The sequence below is a fragment of the Caloenas nicobarica genome, chromosome 23 (assembly GCF_036013445.1).
Source record: "Caloenas nicobarica isolate bCalNic1 chromosome 23, bCalNic1.hap1, whole genome shotgun sequence".
NCBI classification, from domain to species: Eukaryota; Metazoa; Chordata; class Aves; order Columbiformes; family Columbidae; genus Caloenas; species Caloenas nicobarica.
In genome coordinates, this window is record NC_088267.1 from 2,435,984 (window position 1) to 2,456,521 (window position 20,538).

The 20,538-nt window shown below is 48.2% G+C and overlaps 2 protein-coding genes across 6 annotated transcripts in view; one reads left to right on the plus strand and one right to left on the minus strand.

Annotated features, from left to right (window-relative positions):
• The window catches only part of SCMH1 (Scm polycomb group protein homolog 1), a 49,712-nt gene extending 46,501 nt beyond the window's left edge, over positions 1-3,211 (plus strand). For all 5 annotated transcript variants that reach the window (XM_065650354.1, XM_065650353.1, XM_065650356.1 and 2 more), the window contains 2 exons: positions 686-828; positions 1,346-3,211. In XM_065650354.1, the coding sequence (XP_065506426.1) occupies positions 686-828; positions 1,346-1,471 (269 nt within the window). In that variant the 3' untranslated portion in view covers positions 1,472-3,211. The remainder of the gene's footprint in view (positions 1-685; positions 829-1,345) is intronic.
• Positions 3,212-3,550: 339 nt separating this feature from the next.
• CTPS1 (CTP synthase 1) lies at positions 3,551-20,178 on the minus strand. Its single transcript, XM_065650697.1, has 19 exons — positions 20,098-20,178; positions 19,585-19,758; positions 18,997-19,167; positions 18,156-18,256; positions 17,081-17,197; positions 15,581-15,664; positions 15,247-15,327; positions 13,051-13,202; positions 11,625-11,757; positions 11,085-11,173; positions 10,097-10,191; positions 9,505-9,567; positions 8,788-8,831; positions 7,985-8,081; positions 7,668-7,723; positions 7,487-7,583; positions 7,063-7,207; positions 5,975-6,065; positions 3,551-5,157 (listed from the first exon to the last, which is right to left on the minus strand). Exons 1-18 carry the CDS (start codon positions 20,174-20,176, stop codon positions 5,981-5,983), a joined length of 1,863 nt encoding a protein of 620 aa, XP_065506769.1. The 5' UTR covers positions 20,177-20,178; the 3' UTR covers positions 3,551-5,157; positions 5,975-5,980.
• Positions 20,179-20,538: the final 360 nt, after the last annotated feature.

The following is a 20,538-nucleotide window of genomic DNA, read 5'->3' on the forward strand; positions in this document are numbered from 1 at the left end:
AGCTGTTCATTGTGGTGAATCCGCGCATGTCAAATGCAGGCGTTTGCAAAAACAATCCTAATTTTAGGTGCAGGCGTCAATAAAAGCCTCTAAAAAGCTCAGGCTGCTGCCTCCCCCCACATTGGTGTGTGCAGCAGAGCTGGAGCAGCCGGCATGTTGGGAGCGGGACTTGTGTGAGCTTGAGTGGTGCTTCAGGACAACAGAATTTCACATATGCGCTCAGTCCATCAGAAAATGCAGCTGACGAAAACATAGAACAGCTTTTCTGGGTTAAAATTGCTCAAGGTGGTGTTTGGAGTGAGGGGAGAAATGGCGAGTGGGGAGAGAAGTGGGGATGGGGGAGAGTTTTCTGCAAAGGTGGGAACTGTCAGGAGATGGGCAAGGAAGGGTGGGAACAGGGGGAGCAAGCTCAGCTGGAGGGGGCGATCGGAAAGTGGGGTTCAGAGTGAGGAAAAGGGCTCGGTACAGAAGGCTGCCTTGAAAAGTCTGGCCTAAGGAGAGAGAATAAGGCTTTGGTGCTAGACCTGTGCCGCAGCAATCTCTGCGGCGTGGCTGGGACCCGCGCTTCGCGCTCTCTGCCGTTGCTTTGAGGGATGAGATGGAACGGTAGATGAGGGTGAATAAGTGCTGGGGCGATGCTGCGGGGACGCCCGGAGTGACATTTGCTGTCTGGCGGTTCCCCCAGGCTCGGAGCGGTACCTCGGGGCTCGGGACGTCTCCCGGCTCAGCAGCCGCGACCCCTCGTCCTGGACGGTAGAGGAGGTGATGCAGTTCATCCGAGAGGCTGATCCGCAGCTGGGACCCCACGCCGACCTCTTCCGAAAACATGTAAGTGTGTATGTGGATATATTATGTGTGTGTTATATATGTGAAGGGGCAGATCATAGCAGAAGGAAAATCTAGGAAAGCGAGCAGAATGGCAGAACTTTGTACTGGCTGGAGAAATCCTGCTTGTGCCATGTTCAGGCTTTTCCTCAGAAAGTGTCAAGGGGAAGCCCAGACATCGCAGCCCAGCTGGGCTCCAGGCACCGCTGCCTTCGAGCTGGATTTGAACCCTCGCACCCAAAACACAAAACCTTGTTTATCCTGGAATCTTGATATTCACCTCATACCAAATTTCTCCTGGCAAGGAACATGTTCCAAGTGGAATTCATTGAGCGCGTTGCTGCTAATCCTCCCGTTTCCCACAGCAGGGTGGGATGTGGGGACACTGCGGTTCCGTGCGCTGCTCTCCCGCCTGGCCGTGCCGCTTCAGCCGCCGTCATTCTGAGCACAACCGGGCTCAGCGGGCAGGGCTGGGGCTCACAGGTGCGGTGACAAGCGCTGTTGTTTCCCCTCCGTGCAGGAGATCGACGGGAAAGCCCTGCTCTTGCTGCGGAGCGACATGATGATGAAGTACATGGGGCTGAAGCTGGGGCCGGCCCTGAAGCTCACTTACCACATCGACAAGCTAAAGCAAGGCAAGTTCTGAAAGGACGCTTGGCAGGACGGATCCTGGAAGCTCCGCTCCTGGCCACCCATACCCGCGCTCGCCTGCCGACAGGTACGCATGCACACACCCCCATTTACGCCGCAGACGGACACCTCGCCGACACCCCGGCCCCGCTGCGGGGGTCCAGCTGCCCCCCGTGCCAGCGGCCAGGCCCCGGCGCCGCTCGGGAGGAGGCTGGTGCACGGCTGCCCTGGGATTTCACACCGGACTAGAGTCGCGGCCGTGCTGTTAGAAGCGGAGGGTCCCTCCCTGTGGCCCAGCCCGTGCTTCTCCGCTGCCCTGGGATGGGGCCGCAGCCCCAGGCAGAGCACCAGCTCCTCTCCCTCTCGCCGCGGCTCGTGTGGTCCCGGCCTCACCTGCTCCGGGCGGCCCTCAGCTCCCTGTGTAGGGCAGCGGGCCGGGGGCTGGACGCTTTGCGCTTTGCTGGGCAGCGTGGCTGCAAGGGGGGATGGCAACCGAGCCCCGCAGCGAGTTCAGAGCAACAACCGCACCGTCCCCGTCTTCCACGCCTGGGGGAGCCCGAACTGGGGCCCCCCCACCTCCCGAGCTCCGCTGCCCCCAGCTCCCAGCCTCCCTTCGGCCAGGGATGGAGGCTCCGTATTTATTTCTGACCGGGGAGGCCGTGGGGCGGCACACGCCGCTGCCCAGGAGTGTGGAACAAGCTGGGTCTGGTTTCCCCTGGCAAGGACAGGCCTGGGTCGGTGTCGGAGGCTGGCTGGATGCTGAGGACTCGACTGATCCTTCTCGCTTTTTTTTTGGAGTTTATTTTTTTTTTTATAGGGAGTTCTCTGTTTAAAAAGATGAAATGATTTTTCTACCTGTTGTTGAACTCGCAGCTCTTGGAGATTTTTAGCCAGAAATGCACAGGTTCGTCTTCCCAGGGGCCTCCTGGTCCTCTGGTGTCTCGGTCCGTCCCAGCTCAGCGGGTGCAAAAGGGTGTTGGGTTGGGCAAGCCCAAGGATCCCAGTGTGGTGACCTGTCCCTGCGCTGCTCCTACTGCCAGGGCTCTGCCCTGCCCGGCAGCACCTGTTCCTTTCAGACAGTCTAATGTATTTATTTTTGATGGCACTTGAGCGGTAACTCACCGTCCCAGACACGTTACTGCAGCTGCAAGAGGAGTATCGGAGCGGGGGCCACCCAGCCGTGCCACCATGTCCCCTGTTGGGACAGGGGCTGTTCATCCCCTGCAGCATCGCCTGCCCTGGGACCAGCTAGCGAAGGGCTGATGGCGAGAGCTGCCCCAGGCAGCGCCCACAGCCCTCGGTGCTGCCTGAAGGGCTGGGACGGGATCTCCACTGCGAGCACTTGTTCCCTCTGCTGTCCTCAGCTCCCCCTGCACAGCCAGAGCAGCGTCTCACCCGCTGGCAGCAGCAGAACGGGCCCCACAGACTCTCCAGTCTCGTGCACTGGGTCAGGTTTACCCCTAAGGGGAAAAGTTGCAAAAAAAACCACAAACAAACAAAAAAAAAACCAATACTACCCCAACCCCCAAAGTAATAAAAAGGCCTTTCGTTGTCCAGCACAGGCTGTGCTGCTGCGCCAGTGCGGTCGGGGGCGGGTGGGGCTGCGGCCCCCTCGCTCACCGCATCAGCCCCGGGACGCCCCTCGTTTTTACCCGCCGCTGGCCCGCTACAGACAGGTCCCCGTGCGGGGTCAGCCAGTGCTTTCCTCTGCACTTATTTACGTTGATTTGTTTATAAATAAAAGAATTACTAAGTTGTGTGGCTGAGTGTGTGCTGATGGGCCCCCGGCAGCGTCTCCCCCCTGGGCAGCCGCTGTGGGGACAGGGACAGGGTGTCACTGCAGAATGAGCAACGAGAGGGGCTGTGGGGGCAGCAGATCCTGCTGCAGGGAGGGCTGGGGGTTTGTCCTGGGGGAGCTGAGCAATCATCAAATCACAGAATCATTTTGGTTGGAAATGACTCTCAAGATCATCAAGTCCAGCCATAACCCACCCCGGCACTAACCCATGGCCCTGAGACCCTCATCTCTGCCCCACTTTAGTCCTTTTTCTCCCTCTGAGCTATGGAAGTAACATAGGAAGCTCTTGGCTAGTTATTCATTTTATTACAAATAAGCATTTAATGACCAACTCAGTTGCAGTTTTGGCCAAAACGAAAATATTTCAGGTGAAAGGAAACAAAAGTTGTGCTACAGGTAAGGAACGATCGCAACCCCTCCATGGCCGGTGTTTGTTCAGCACAGAGCACATCCTGGTGCCATCGATCATTTTTGCAAAACTCTTGTAATTGGCACACACGAGTGCTCAGAGCTTTCCCGGCTAAAAGCAGCTTTACGGCTTATGTTTGAAATATTTGAGGAATAAAGCAAGAAGGGCTGTGGAAAAGATCATTTAAGATGAGATGGGACAGTGTTTAATTAAGATTGGCGTCAGACAACACGGGAATTAGTATTCAGCCAGTTCCAGCTTTCTCCAAGCTTTAACAAACTCAAGCATTCTGAACATCCACCAGACAACTGAGACACTGTCTTCCTTTCTTTTAAGTTACCCAAGGCCAAAAACCGTGTCGCTTACACTGCAGCAAGAGGCAGGAAAAGCAAAAAGCGAGCGCATTTCCCAGCCCAGGACGGCAAAGCCGAGCTCATCCCCGCGGGACAGCACAGATCTGCAACCAAAGCAAAGGAACAACGCGTCTGTGCTGTGTCCAGCGCGGGACGTGGCTCTGCCGGTACAGAAAGGCAACGGAAGGCTCCAATCCACCAAAAAAAGCACCATGGACTGTTCAGTCCAAGGCAAATCACAGCGGGAGCTTTTAAAGGCAGCACAGAAAGTGGTTCACTCTCTGTCCTGTGCCTCCCCCTTGATGCAAGGGGGTGAAGTTTCCCAGCCCAAGAAGCAGCACCAGCCAACGCGGGCGCAGGACACGCATCGCTTCAGGCGCCTGTGGCCTTTCCTGACAGTTTTGCTTACATCTTTTTAATTTATTTTTCCACATGATCCAAGTTAATTGCATCCCTGCCGAGTGGGGTATCACAGTTAGAGCTGAGCACGTTCCAGATTAACTATTCCATTCCAGGAAGATTTTCCCCAGTTAAAAGTTCATTGCCGGCAATGAATGCACCGAGATCACCAGTGCCAAATGTTTTTAAATAGCACTGGAGGAAAAAGGGGGGGAAAGGGAAAAAAAAAAAAAAAAATCCCACAAAACCAGAACAAAACGTCCCCCCACACCTCAAAAAAAAAAAAAAAGGCTGCATAAAGTTGAACAGATCCATCCACTGCAGCACAGCACGCTCAAGAACCGAGCAAGCCCCCCACATCTAGTGTCACCCACGGGATTTCAGCGCTAAGCGATGCAGATTGCCAAGAGAAAGGCCAGAGCGTTAATGTGTGTTAGGAAGGAAACGTGCAACAGGATCGTCCCCAGCACATCGAATCGTACGCCCGAATTTGCTTTTCATCTCCAAGATGGTGCTAACTAAAACAGCCTAGAGGCGCACGTGCTGTGACGAGCTCTCCTCCAGAAATAAACAGAATCTACACAGAAAAGAAATGAAAGACAGAAGAGTTGAGGAAATAAAGGGACAGGATTTCGTAACAAAAATGATAAACTCATAACTTAAGAAAGCCCAGAGCTGACAGTGTTCAAGCTATTGCTGTAGGAACGCCTGGAAAATCTAGTGACTCCTCAGTGAAGACGCATCTGGAGAAAGAGAAAGAAAAGGAGCAGGAGTTATTGACAGTGAAGCCCAACAGGCTGGAATTGCACAGCGCAGCAAGTCTGAGTTGGACACCCTTGGTCCCCTGGCATTCAGCAATAAAGCCCCGCTCTCACTCCACCCTGTATGCACTAATGCTGCTGAACCTCTCCAAAAACACCACACGAAACCAGTCAGAGCAGAGGGAAAAAGCATTATGTCCACAAAAACCTACCACGCAAAGGGAGAATTCGTTTCAAAATTAAGTCGAGCTGAAGTTTGATTGGTGGGGTTAGTGTGTGTCCCCTCCCAGACTGGATTACGTACATCCAGTTTTTACATGCATGTAACATCTGCAGCAGCTGCTCCATTTCAGAGCTCAAAGATGCTGGTTTGACAGAGAAATTCAAGAGATGGGGGAGAACAGCTATTTCACAAATGTTCTTTGGCAAAGGTGGGAGATTGCTCCCAAAATACTAAACCTTCTAAATCCAGTAACCCCTTGCTCAGCTTTGCCTCCATTTTCAGGAACATTTGCTATATTTGTGCTTTGTTTCTGAATTGGAATTTGATCTCAAACTCCCACGTGCATTTTAATACTTTATTATGTGTCAATTTGCTAAGGAAATACCCACCCACATCTGTTACACAGACATGAGGTATTATGTGTCCTTCAGCACAGCTGGAACACGTGTGAGCACCAGCACTGTTCATGGGGTGCCAGTTTTCTACCAACCAATATGAAACATTCAGATGCCAGGAGGAAACACTGGACAAGGAATTGTTTCCATAAGGAAAGAGGTTGAGGTCAGAAGAAGTTACCAGGATTCAGTCATGATTTACTGATGGAAACTTCAGCTCTGTTATCTCCAAGTCAGGGGAGCTGCTGCCGCTCCTGTCGCTGTAGGTGTCCCTGCAGAATTCAGAAAGATTTTGTTTTATGGAGCACAAGTGCGTTATAGACCTACTTTTGCATCAGGAATTAGCAGGGTTTGGTAGCAAGCGCTGCTAGCTGAGGTTGAAAAGCAAAGCACACAAAATTCCTAGTGTGGCTGTCCCTTTGGAAACAGGGCTGAGTCATCATCAGTTTTAAGGTTTGTGAATTAAAATGATTATACATACAGAGCAGATCAGTCAGAGCACAACAGCCGTTCTCCAGACAGCTACACAGCTAATTCCTGTGGTGCAGCTGCACTGCAGCTCAGCCCAGAAAGGCCAAGAGTCTCCTTTTTGCGTTGCTTCAGTGTAATACATTCAGTGCTTTTTCTCTTTCGCATTTAGTTTGGGTTTTTTGTTTAGTGCCATGTTAAAACTCCAGCCACACAAGCAAACCCTCTGTGCTCTCCTCTGTAAGGAGGAAAATGAGTCACTACCAAAGTGATGTCTATTTGTTGCATATTGCCACGACTGCTGAGCAGAACTGCAGGACACTAGGGAGCAGCTGAACGAAGTAAACGCACCATTAAGTCTACCCAAAACATCAGTTGCTTTGCAAAGTGAGACAAAAGAAAGCTTAAGTCAGCAGGAAAAAAAGAAGCTGCAACAATCAGAGCCCACTGTTTAAACCAGCAACAGGAACAAGTTTCTTAAGGACTAACAGGTCCCTAAGACTTGTACAAGGAATGTGGGGAAAGCCCAATCGGGTCTCAAATCATCGAGAAATGAGGCGCAGCTGCAGCTTCCCCAACCAGCCCTGACTGCCAGCATGAGAATGCAGTTACCTGAAGCTGGGACCTCACCGCAGGACAGCTCTACGGCACTGCAGCTGCTCTTGAAATGCAAGACGAGGTTTCAAAGAAAGAGCAGAAAGAAGTGCTGCTGCAAATACCCCCTGGTTACCTCGCATAACTCTGTGCCAAGAGGACTCGCTGCCCTGCAAGAGGTCTGAGCGGCGTCTTCCTTCAACCTACCTGGGTGAGAGCCTGCAGCCCTTCTGGAGATAATGCGTGAGCCTTCCCGCAGACGCCAGGAGGAGGCCAAAGTAGGGGGGAGATGGCTTAATTGGTCTGGAGAGGAATTCAGGGTGATACTGAACACCAACGAAGAAAGGATGATCTAAGAGAAAGAAATGGAGAAAATGTCAAGTCTCCTAAGCCCATGGCTGAACTGCAGCCGAAAGAGCTGATCTCGCTAAGGCCCTGATGATGGAGAAGCAGCAGAATTTCTGTCCTGCCTTTTGTCCCTAAATGGACAGGCACATGGCATTCTTTTTTTAGTGTAAGTTTACAGATGGAATCATTCTTAGAGATCCTGGACTGCTCCCACACAAAAACCTGCTTGATAACCCTCTGAACACTCTCCCTACACCCACAAATGAATTGCGTAAGTACTCACCTTCCAACTCAACCACTTCCATTCGCTCTCCCTCCTCATCCTGGCCTACAAACTTCAAACCTTGCTCTTCAAAACACTTTTTCAATTCTGGATTGACCTAGAAGACCAGAAGCAATAAACCCCATGATCTCTTGTGTTTGGATTACACGGAAAAGCTCAACACCTACAAGAGCATTTTTACCTCAAATCTGTGTCTATGTCTCTCTTCCAAGAAATCATGATCTCCGTACAGCTTCCCTACACCAAAAGAAAGACACTTCTCAGAGCAAATGCCAAACAGTTCGCACGATGCCGAGTTTTAACAAGTTCACGTGAATAGCATCCATCAGAATCTGCCACTTCTAGAGGCGGCCAAATTCACTCATCTCCGTTTCACTACCACATTCTGCAAACACCGACCTCTCAAGGATGCTTCAGCATCCCCAGGTCTCTCTTCCCCACGCTCACCACACACACATTCCCAGGAAACGCTTCCGAAAGGGGTAAGAAATGCCTTACTCATGATGGAATTCTTGGTTTGGAAGAGTGTTCTTCTCTTGCCAAGCCTCATGGTTCCACCCATTTGCCCAGGATTATGTTCCGGCATGTCTATGACCTGCGAAACGCAGTCAGAGCGGGAGGTGAGAACGAGGGAGGAATAACAGTCCCAGGCAGACTGTGAAACACTACAGGGGAAAAAAACCCTAACAACCATACAGAACACAAGCAAACCACCCCAAGGAACACTGTCTGGACCAGGCAGACCAACAGAACTACATTAGTTAGCAGAGTTATTCTAGTAACGGCTGCACAGAACATACGGAAGGTTTGCAGGTTATTCAGGAGCGTTAGCAGGAGAAATGGTCTCAATCGAAGCCCACACAGATCCCACACACTAACACTGCGCTGTTTACTGAGCTAAATGTTAACAAACAAACAAGCACGTTTACAGAAACAAAATCTCCAAATCAGAATCACTTATCCTTTGATAGATAGCTCCATAAGCTGTTTTTTTGAGAACTTTTTCGAGGAGCATTTTAAGTTCTAGCAGAAGCCAACCACAATGGTGGCCCCTGGATGAGGCACACGGAGCCTGCAGTCTAAGAAGCGCAGGTTCAGAAATCTGTCCACAAATGTTCCAAGGAATTCATGTCTGTCTGTTAATTTCTGGGATCATAATTCAACAGTTATGCAGTGGAACGTGGATATTACCAAATCTTTACCATTTACTCTGTAAAATCAGTTAGCTTTCAAACTGCCCTTTAAGAACCTTTTACCTCTTAGAAAACACCTTTATTACAGGCAAGTCACCGTAAACTCACCACTGGATGAGCAGTTTTGGGGTCGAATTCTGTCGAGTTGGCATCTGCAATGTTATGTTCATCGGTTAGAAACACGAAGTTGCTCATACCGTGACCAGCATTTACAGGACCTCCCCTTCCACGCAGGAAAAACGCACACTCAACAGCTTAGAATATTTTAGATAGAACCAGCAACAGAAAAGGGGCAGAAGTACTCAGAAAAACACATTTTCCCCTACCTTCACTAGGAGTGAGACTCAAAATCCAGCTAAGAAACTAAATTTAGCACTCTGTAAATTGAGTTTTGACAACAGGGACCTAGACAACTCAAGGACTAGAGCCCAGAAAGCAATTTAACTCACTGAACAAAGTGCAACTGCCTCCTCAGGTGAATTGCTTTTTGGTTTTCTTTCCCACTGGCTGTAAAGGGAATTTAGGATGTCCAACACACACAGGCACAACTCCACGGGTGTTTTTATTCAGGAGCTGAACCTCACTCTAAGCAACAGAATGTTTTCTGTCCTTATAAGCATGCCTTACTCCATTAATTTTTATTTGAATAGGATAAAGAAATTGTTCTTTTTAATTAGCAAAGGAAATGGGGAATTTTACAGGCCTAGGGGAAAAAAAAAAAAATCTACCTACCAGTGAAAAATTAAAGGTATTTAAAAAATTACAGGTGTTACTTCAAGCAATCAAAGAAATGACCAAAACCCAGGAGGGGTTTTGTGCAGTTACCTTGCCAACCAAGAACACTGCGCGCAAACTCCACAACCGCCAGCTGCATTCCCAAACAAACTCCTGCGGAAGGTAAAGCAGAACACGTGGCACGTTGGGACAGGGACCGCTGACCCGAGCTGCACAGCACTAACACCTTCATGGAGCAGCCAGGGACAGACCTGTGCCGTGGAACTGGGGTCTGCTCACTCCGGACCAAGTAGTTCTGACAAGTTTGACTCTGACCTCCCTTTCCCACCCGCTCTGCTCACACAATTCCCGGTTTCTGCATCCGCTCCGTTTAACTGTGGTCACGTATTTCTTCCTGTCAACATCGCCACAGCCTCCTCCAAAACTTCCTCAGAGATTCCTACCCCCTCATTGTAGAGATTCCACGTCATCACATCCCAGCCAGCTCCGACCGCTTCAGCGCTAACTGCAGGTGCTGGCTGTGTTACCCGGCTGAGCATCGATCACTGCCTTCCTCAGCCAATTATTGTCAAAACTGTACATTCTAGATACTAACGAAAATCAGTGAAGCTCTTGCTGCAGACCAGCTAGGCTGTTATTCAGCCTCCTTTATTTCTTCTTATTGATGAAACATGTTTCTCACCTAAGAAGGGTTTTTTCTGTTTCCTTGCCCAGGAAATAGCTTGAATTTTGCCTTCTGTCCCTCGAACACCAAATCCACCAGGAACCAGAACTCCACTGCACGAGGATGAAAAGATTCCATTCACACAGGGCTCACCCGCGCGGCTGCACCCAACCACTCACCACCTCCCTCCTGGGAACTCTGGGACTTGCGAGAGACCTCGCTCAGGGCTTTAAAGTGCCCTGGTGTGGCAAGGCCCATCTGCAGCACCGTTTCCAGATGACTTCACATTAGCCATCACATGAAACGCGACAGAATTTTCAGGGAAACGTTATATATAAATGTTTAGTATAAAATAAACGCACATTTTACCTTCCCCAGGTTGCATGACCCACATGCTCTCCATCAAGCACATTTGCAAATGTCTCCCCCAGCCAGGCCCCTGCTGAGGACGCCGCTGGCTGCAGCGTCACCTTGTCCCAACCACAGGCACAAGGACACTGAATTCTGCAGGAAGTTCTTCGTTGTCCTGGTACCACCCGAAGCCTCTTTCCCTGAGGGATAACAAGCCTCACTTGTTCTTGTTTTCTGGGCTAACTCTTGGCGCTCCTCTGCATCCTAACGCTTCTTCCCTTCTTATGCTTTCTTCCTGAAGAACGTTATACCATATTTACACCTTCCGTCCTCTCTCTTTGGCTTTAACAGCCTTTGGCAGTACCATCCTCTCCCCTTATCTCCTGTCACCCTGTTTCCCCACTCAGCCCGTGCACACCCTCAGCTGCAGCATCACCTCCCCTACCACTGCCTTTCACCAACTCGCTTATTCAACAATTCTCCATTCTACATCCTATCCTCAGTTTTACTGAGAGGTATTTGGGGCAATGTCAGAGTGTGCTGGTACAGTGCCTAAGAAAACAGCCTCCAGTGAGGCTCTTAATTCCAAAACTGTCAATAGCAGCAAGTTTATGAGACGTGCTCTGAAGAAACGGGCAGAGTACAAGAGTCTTACTCAGCACCACACAGCTTCTGCCACGCTTCGTGGTATCGGACAGGTTCTTCCTGCAGAGTATCTGGCTCCAAGTCAGCAGAGTCAATATACTGGGAAGAAATCCAAAGAAGGATAATGAGATGCTGCACAAGAGTGTAAATACAGGGTCTCCTTAATTCTGATTAAATTAAGATATCATCATTCCTCCTGGATAGCTCTGGATTTGTTCCCTACTAGATACTTATGTTTTTTCTGGGCTGATTTCCTGCCTCCTAGTCAAGAAAACTGCTTCCCTGCACCATCATACTACAGATGCACAAACAGAAGCCGTGGTTTTTCTGACAAGATACATATTTCACCTCTTCAGAGCATCTCGCTACAACCAAGACCCTGAAAAGCACCTATGCAGCCAAACCACCATTAAAACCTTAATATAGGATGAATTTAAAGTTCACTGGCTGAATCAACTCTCCCTTACTGTCTACAGGGTTGTGAAAAACTGAATTAAGACGGGTAGCACTGTGGAAAGAGTACGGGGGGAGGAATTTTTACCACCCCTACCTTAATGTCGAGTTTGTGGTTGATCGCCAGTGCGGAATGCTCCAGTGCTTTAATGACAGATGCGTAGGAATCTGAAAACTTGGTGTATTTGCCAACAAGCGCAATGGAACATGTTTCAAGGAGGCGGTCATACCTAAACAAAATGAAAACAGAAGGGTTATTTCATCATTCACAGGAAATAGGGGCAAGAATCACATTCTATTTAGCTTTTCAAGTAATATAAACAGCCTGGCTCTTGAAAGCCTGTCCAACTAGAGAGATGACGACTTTGGAAGAGATGACCTTTTGTAACAATTATGACTTAAAAACAAAGCAAGACTAAAAGAAAGGAAAAAGAGAAAAAAAAAGCAAACCAAAAACAACGACAGAAAGAGTTGTAGAAATTCACATATGAATTAACTCATCCCTCCTTAAGTTGCAAAGCCATTTTGAGTAGATCCAAACCGTCTTTTCAGGACACTGTATTAGATTAAAAGTCTGCAGCGAACTATGAGGAGAGAGGATCAAAGCACAACTCTGCACATGTTTATCCTGCGGAGCATCTTCCCACGCTGCTTCTGTCCGAGTTCACTTCAGCAGCAAGAAATACAGAAAGGATTTCTGGAGTCCTGAGGCTGCACTGCCCACACGTTCGGCTCCCAGCATCTGGCAGCATGGGACTGACGCGGCATTCTTGGCTGCAGCTGAGAGACTGATTAACGTTTATTTCAAAATTGCTAAGTAACTTCAACCAAGCTGGTTACTGAGGGCTTTTTCTGTCAAAAGAAAATGTTCTTAAAAGTGGTGGCTTGTGTCGTGCCCATAAAGGGAAACATCCAGCTCTTGGTAATTGATTTCTTATAAAGACAAACATATTTGAGGCTTCAGAAAGGGACTGAAGGCCAACTGAAAAGATTCAATTCACTATTTCCCTGCAAATATGGAGCCAATTCCCGTCAAGAAAATAAAAAAATAAGTGTCCTAGAAGTCTCAGATAGAACAGTTACAGAACAGTTGTTTCACTTGCTTGAAAGTATACTCAAGATACACTTTTATTGATGCTCCTGATGACTCCTGCATATGCCGAAGGGATTTCAACACTTTGTAATGTCACTGGGTTTTTGTTTTGTTTTTTATAGAAAGGGAGGGCAGAGCTGTCCACCTTTTAATTACTTCAAACTGGTTCTGACACAGACAGTACAACACCAACACAAAATAAGGAACTCAGTAACATTATCTTACAGGATTCTTATGTTGAAGATTTTTTTTTTCCAAACAGTTAAACACCTAGAAAGAAAATGCATTTTTGTAGTAAAACAAAGAAAAAATTTGACCACATGGGAATTCTTGAGGAACATGAATTAACACTTGTCACCCAATAACCAAGGACTAAGAAGAGAAACTAATTTGAGTCTTAATTCAAACCTCGTCCAGCAGTGCTGCTCACCTGTCGGCCATTTCCTTCCACTTCATGAGCATCCTCCGGGGCTGCCGCTCGATGGGGAGGTCAAGCCTGTGCCTGAAGTAGTCGACAACTCCCTGCTCCTCCAACAACAGAGGAACCCGGTAGATAGAGGAGACATCATGAATGCAGATGACCTGTCCATAAAATACGGATGTCATTAAAACAGGTCACACAGTTGCAGACTGGTTGGGGTTGAAGTGACCTCTGGATATCATCTGCTAACGCAGGGTCACCAGAGCAGATCGCACAGGTCGGTCCAGGCGGGTTTGAATGTCTCAGAGAAGGAGACTCCACACCCGCTCTGGGCAGCCTGGTCCAGGCTCTGGCACCTCCCAGCAAAGAAGTTTCTCCTCATGTTCAGATGGACCCTCCTGTGTTCCAGTCTGTGCCTGTTGCCCCTCACCCTGGTGTTGGGCACCACTGAACAGAGTCTGGTCCATCCTCTTGACACCCATCCTGAGATACTGATCACATTGATCAGATCCCTCTCAGCTTCTCTTCTCCAGGCTGAAGTACCAGATCTGAGTTCCTGTGCAAGTATTTTTAGATAGATATTCGGAGAGTTTCTATCTCTAGCAAACAACCATATGACCACCCCAACTTCTAGGAAATAGCAACTGTCTAATAACTTAACAAGATAGGAATAGCTCAGTACTAGTTTCCACATACTTGAGGTCATCCTTCAACACCTCCCAGGTGTTCCTGCTCACTGAAGCTCCTTGGGAAGGGCTACAACACTATAACGTAGCAATGAAAAAGCTGCTGTGCAAGTTCAAAGAACATCTCAGAGACTTGTGCTGTGATAAACCTTCCGGGTGATCCCAACTGAAACCACGGCTGAGCTGCCCACCAGCCCAGCTTCCCACCATCGGTGTTTGGAACCAGGGCTCCCAGTTTGATTAAAGCCCAGGGAAACCTGCGATCTCAATATCGTGATAAATTTTACAAAGAGTCCTTGATCACAAACTGGATTAAACAACTGTGAGCAAAGAGTCCTTAGGTCACTGAGGAGTATCTACAACAATGGTTCCAGTTCACTGAAATGGGCCTCCACAGAAAAGGAAAGACGGCTCTGGACAACTGCCGCCTGTCCATCAAGAGTCAGACTGTACTTTAAGGATCAAAAATATACCAGCACAACTATTTTTAAATCCTCATTTCTCCTGACTCAAATAAAAGCAGAGTTCAACACCACACCACTGAAACTCCCTAGGCTGCAAATTTTCCTCCTTTATAGTGAATAGCATTTACCTCTCAATTCAAGTGCAACTGCAGCCAGAGGAACAACTACATAAAATTGCATTAAACTTCCCGGAAAGTGACCACTAAGAGCCAACTTCTTTTCAATTCCTGGCCAACAAGAGGTAGATATTGTACTGCTGACACACTAATATTTTTGCCAGCTAATTCTGAATGTAATACTTGAAAGTGCTCAGTTTGATCTCATTGTATAGGACATTAATAAAAATTACTTGACAGAGCCTGGAACTGTGAAGTGATACTCAGTCTTTCACAAAAAGATAAATTTTGTCAAGCTCCAGCTGGATTGGAAAGTGGTAAAATTAAGGCTGCAAACTCTTTGATTATTTTCCAAGGTCTATCTCAGACTGTGCTATGCAGAGTAGTCTCAGTGTAAAAAGAATCATGCTAACATGGAATTTTTGCACATCACAACATTCAAGTCGAGCAACGCTTCTCTCAAATACTATTTCAACTTTTCTGTGCAATCTCTTCTCATGCAATCTTGGGCAGAATAATAATATTGTGAAAACAGCGGTGTACAAATTATATTAATGTATCCTTTAAAACTGACTTTGGGAAAGTACTCTTTGGCCTCTAATACTAAAAAAATCTTAATTCTTCTGCATTCACAGAAGGAATGAGGAAAGTTAACTAAGGTCAAAACCAGCTATTCAGAAAATACCTTGGATTCCATATAATTCTCTAAGCCTACACTAACTACCTTGTAAGAAAACCCGTGTGCTGGCATAAAAAGGATTATTTTTGCAACAGTTACATGTGTAAGGAATGTAGGCAAGACAAAGCAGCAAATGAATTATGCAGCTAACAAAAGACACAGCTAGAACACAAAACCGCCACGCTCAGATAAAACTCCATTCAGCATTTGACAAACAGCTAGAATATTTATTGCAAGGAAGTACAGACAGCAATCTTTACCTGTTCTGGTTCAACGTGACAGAACATGGAAATCTTTTCTTTTACTGAGGTATCCAATGGAGTGGAGCACCTGCAAACAATCTAACAAAACAGCAACATCAAGGTTGTGAAGCAAAACAGAAGCGCTCAGACATGCATATAACAAGCCTCTTAAAAAAAAAAAAAAAAGCTTTCTCCAGTCTCCGCGACTTGGGGAAAAAACTCAATTCCGTTACTTTTACTTGTTTATTACCAATATACAAGAGCTTTTGACCTAAGCATTATTTAGACTAGGATGTTGCTTCAACATGCCAGCGCTGCATTTGCAAAGTCAAAGCCATGTAGCAAACCTTACCAGATCTGGTGAGAGACCAAGACCTCGGAGTTCACGAACACTGTTTTGGGTGGGTTTAGTCTTCTGCTCTCCTGTAGAGCTCGGCTGGTCAGAGAAGAGCAGAAGTTGGTATATCAAATTATGATACGTATTCATAAGGCCAATCGGGACTCTCCGCCCCATTCATCTTGTAAAAACTTTGCCCCAGTTCTTAGACAAGTCACACGAATTTTAAATACCCCTGTACACTCATTTTAACCTCAAAGCAACTGGCAGAAACCGGAGTTCCAGTCTGTGCAGTATGTAATTAAGCACTGTAGTGAGAGAAGGAGAGAGCAGAGATCCTAAGGCTTTTAGCCACTGCTCTTTCCAAATACCTAATATCTTATTTTTCTAATTTTTTCTCCATAAATCAGCTGGCCTGGACAGAAAGGGAAAGGAGGAGAAAGGAGAACGAAGACTGATCTGCACTCCAGTAACTACCAAGTTTCTCTGTCGAACCCAGTTTCCAGACAAGGAATACTCATGCTCTCCAGAACTGTTAACATAACCATAGAAGGATTTTTTTCAGCAGTGACTCCTGCAGTAGAGATGTTTTGTTTGGTTAAGACTGTAAATTGTCTCCAAAACAGAACAGATAATACAGAGGAGGTTGTATCAGGCATTATATGGCATAAACACCTTCATATGCTTTTGATATTAACTGGAGTTCACTCCATCTACTTGGCATACAAGGATGTGTAATTTTTCTTTGTTATTCTTAACTAACTGATTCTTATCATAGCACTGCTTTGTAACATTTTTTCTTAGTTGAATCTCTGAACCAAGAGCAAGTGCTGCTCAGATTGTGATGGCTCACATAGCAGTCAGATGTGAGTCTAGGAAATTACTGCTACAGTTCAAATCACACATTAAAAATATTGTCTAAGGTAAAAACCAAAACAGATTATGTTTCAAAACATAGCATTCATTTTCAAACGACAAAAGTAACCCAACCTATTTCATGAACTATAGCTAATGTAAACCTTGAGGGGTAAAAGAAAACAGCGCACACAGCAACAGAAATATTAAAGAACTCCAGGAAGAGTTTGGAATACATTCTTATTAATAAGTCCAAATGGCTGTGAAGTCTGGCTATATCACTGAATTTTATATTAGCTTTGCAGAAATGAAAGGCTATACAAACTAAGGGAAACTGAAAGTTTTCAGCCCTACAAAGCCAGTTTACCTACAAAAGCTAGGAGACAATTCCATAGAGAAAAACAGCAGTTAAAGGTGCAAAACTGCATTGGCTGCAACTCTCAACTATTTATTACACATTTACACATTTTGAAAAGTTCTTGTTCCCTTCTTGCAAAACTTTTAAAGTACATAACCATACATGCTCTGCATTCCTTCCAGAAGTTTATATATAGAGAGATACAAATATAACGGTGCCTATAGATATAGCATTTCAGAAACACATACTTAGAAAGCGAGTTTTGGACTGGGGAAGCCCCTGATGACATTTTAGGTCCTTACCTGAGGAACTAGACTGACGTGAATGTTACAAAAATTCTCTCTTTTGGCTTTGAACTGGAACTGACGGAAAGCTTCAATGAAAGGCATGCTTTCAATATCGCCCACCGTCCCACCGAGCTAAAAAAAAAAAGACATTTAGAAGTAAAATGAGTACTAAAACATCATCTACTGAATTTGTATGCTAAAACATACTAAAACTACGTAAAAGTACAATGAAACATCTCCCCAGTACCTCCTTCCAATTTCCTAAAGGAGCGTCAACACCACGATGAAAAGCAGGATTTGCCAGTTGTACGTTCTATTTCCACAGCCTCCAATCTACCTCAACTATTAATTTGACTCCCATGATTTTCTCAAAATCAAAAAGCCACAAGAAAAACGGCTTCTCATATGGGCAGCACCTCTCCAGGGACATAAGCTTTGCCTCTATTCAGTCTTCAAGGAACAGATTCAGGTGTTAAAATATCATTTGTGAACATTAGGTGGCACTGAGAAGCAAAATTTCTGTTACATTTTAGTAACTCTATAGAGTGGATTTGTGTTATGTGCAGGAAGAGACACAAGGCATTCTCTGGAGCCCTGACAGCTCCCGTTTCTTGTCAGATGGTGCCTCCCAGGTACTTCAGGGTCCAGACTTGTAATTCCTGGAACAGAAACTGGCACGTGAGCTGCAGGGAGAGTCCTAAAGTCACCGTGACCCGGGCTCTCTGGCTCTCCTGTATCAGCACATCCCGCCAGCAAACCCAGCAAGAAGAGGGCACAGCGCGATTCAGACTTCAATATACACTTACAAGAGCTAAAATTCATCTATAAACTAATTCACACTACACCAGAGAGCAAAGCATCTCAAAAATACAACTGTCCAAGATGTACATCTTTCTACATGTGGACTCAAACACAGAGCATTCAAAAGATTAGACTGAATACGTGAGGCTAGCAAGGGAGGAGCTTTAAGAAACTCAACAATATGCGAAGTTGAACGCTACTGTAAAAAAATTATTAGGCAAAATACGCATATAGTTCAGTTTACTCCATACAAGAAACTGTTGGGGTTTTTTTTTAAAGAGCTACAAACCTCAATCACACAAACTTGGGGTTCAATGCCATCTTCATCTACAGGAATCCGTGCCTGCCTCATCACCCATTCTTGTATAGCATCTGTGATGTGGGGTACAACTGAAAAAGAAACCCGGGCAAGGGTTAAAACCACAACCCCTGCACACTTCTCCTTTTAACGCCTTACAGCGCAAATTATTGAAAATAACTTGCCAGCACTAGTTCAGCACTGATTTGTGTCTTTAAAGAAGTATGCATTTTTGAAGTGATTATTCTTGGCTGTGATTTTCAAGAGAAGTGCGTTGGCAGCAAATGTAATCCTGCCTCAATTTAAACATATGCAAGAAACGTTTAAACTGCAAGATTCAAGTACAAACAGTTCTTTGCTCTAAGCAGCGAGAGTTACTCTGTGTTAAACTGTCTGTAAAAATCCTTATTCAAACCAGCTGTGGAGAATGATTAAAAAGGGACGGATCTGATCCTCAAAGATCCTTTGGGTTTTCTAATGACACATTATCAAAAGCAATCATCATTTTACCCAGCTAATAATCCACAGGTGTATTAGTCTGAAGCCTGTTCACATTTAGCATTTGCTGTATTAGACAGCTGAACCCAAGTCCAGCATATAGTCTGAACAATAGGCAGCGTATTGCTGAGCACTGGAAGGTTCCGAGGGGCATAACCTGATTCTGTATGGCACACACTGGTATATCTGCACTGGTGCATCTTCCACTTCACAAAAAGCATCACAAGGACATCACATAACAAAGACCTCAAGTTAGGATGAAATGCAAAAGCATCCAACCCGGACAGAAATACAGAATATATTTCTAAGCATCAGAAATAAAGCTTCACGTCACCTTGGACAGTTTTACCAAGATAGTCTCCCTTCCTCTCCTTGTTGATGACGTACTGGTAGATCTTCCCAGTGGTCAGGTTGTTGTCTTTGGTGAGTCGGATATCGAGGAAGCGCTCATAGTTACCAAGGTCCAGATCCACCTCCCCTCCATCATCCAGCACAAACACCTCTCCTGCGGCACACGGAAAACGGCACAGATGTCAAGGGGAAACAGTCCGCCCCAGCAATTTTGTGCATTTGTTGACAGCTAGAAGAATCCAATGCAAGACAACACCTTCTTTGACCACTACAGAAGTTTAGGAGTGGCTAATAAAACTAAAAGCCTCATGTAGGCAAGAGGACGACTACGCCGAGGACTGAATCCCTCAGCAACGATGAAAGAGCAGCGAGCACATCTGTGCTGGCACCATCGGCCCGTCCCTCAGCTCAGAGCCGACAGGCTCAGCCCGCGGGTCCCACACACGGCACCCGGCACAAACTCTTCGCCCATGCAAAGGACACGGATCTTCCCCGGCACAGCAGCCCCGGACAGCCCGGTGCTGGCTCCGGGGCGGCCGGACGTGCCGGCCCGGCCCGCGGGGACACTCACCGTGCTCGTACGGGGAGAAGGTGCCGGCGTCGATGTTGATGTAGGGGTCGATCTTGATGGAGGTGACGTGCAGCCCGCAGGACTTGAGGATGGTGCCGATGCTGCTGGCGATGATCCCTTTGCCGATGCCCGAGATCACCCCGCCCGTCACCAGGATGTACTTCATCTGCCCCGCTGCCGGACACCGGCACCGCCTCAGCGGGGGCTCTGCCCGGGCGGCGCCGCCTCGGGAGCCCCGCGCCATTCCTGTCAGCGACGCCCCGCACCGCTCCCCTCCTTGTCAGGGACCCCCCCGCCATTCCCGCCTGTCAGCGGCGACTCCCTCCCCTCTCCCCCTGTCAGCGCCCCCCCCGCCATTCCCGCCCGTCACTGAGGGCCGCTCCCGCCCCCCGCACAAACCCCCGCCACGGGCGCGGCCCCGCCAGCCATCAGCGCACCCCCCGGCGAGGACCCGCGTGGTCCCGCCCGCGCCCCCCGCGCCCGCCCACCCGCATGGTCCGTCCCGCCCCTCACCTGTTCCCGCCGGGGCGGCGCGCGGAGGGTGCGGGACGCGGCGCGCGCTGCTGCCGGCCGGCTCGGCGCGGGAGCGCATGAGGCCGGCGCGCGGCTGCGCGCAGGCGCAGCTCTGCCCCGGCGCATGCGCGGTAACGAGGGGCGGGGCCGCGGGGCGGGGTCCTGGCTGCGGCCGCCCCGGCCCCGCCCACCGGCGCTGCTGCCAGCGCCCCCCAGCGCACCCGGGGCGGCACCGCGCTCGGCGCTGCGGGCCGCTTGGAGGCGCTGCGGGCCGCCCGGAGCCGCTGCGGGCCGCCCGGAGCCGCTGCGGGCCGCTTGGAGGCGCTGCGGGCCGCCTGGAGGCGCTGCGGGCCGCCTGGAGCCGCTGCGGGCCGCCCGGGGCCGCTGCGGGTGTCCCGCGCTCTGCGGGGCGACATCCCGGCCCGCCCCAGCCACCGGGCG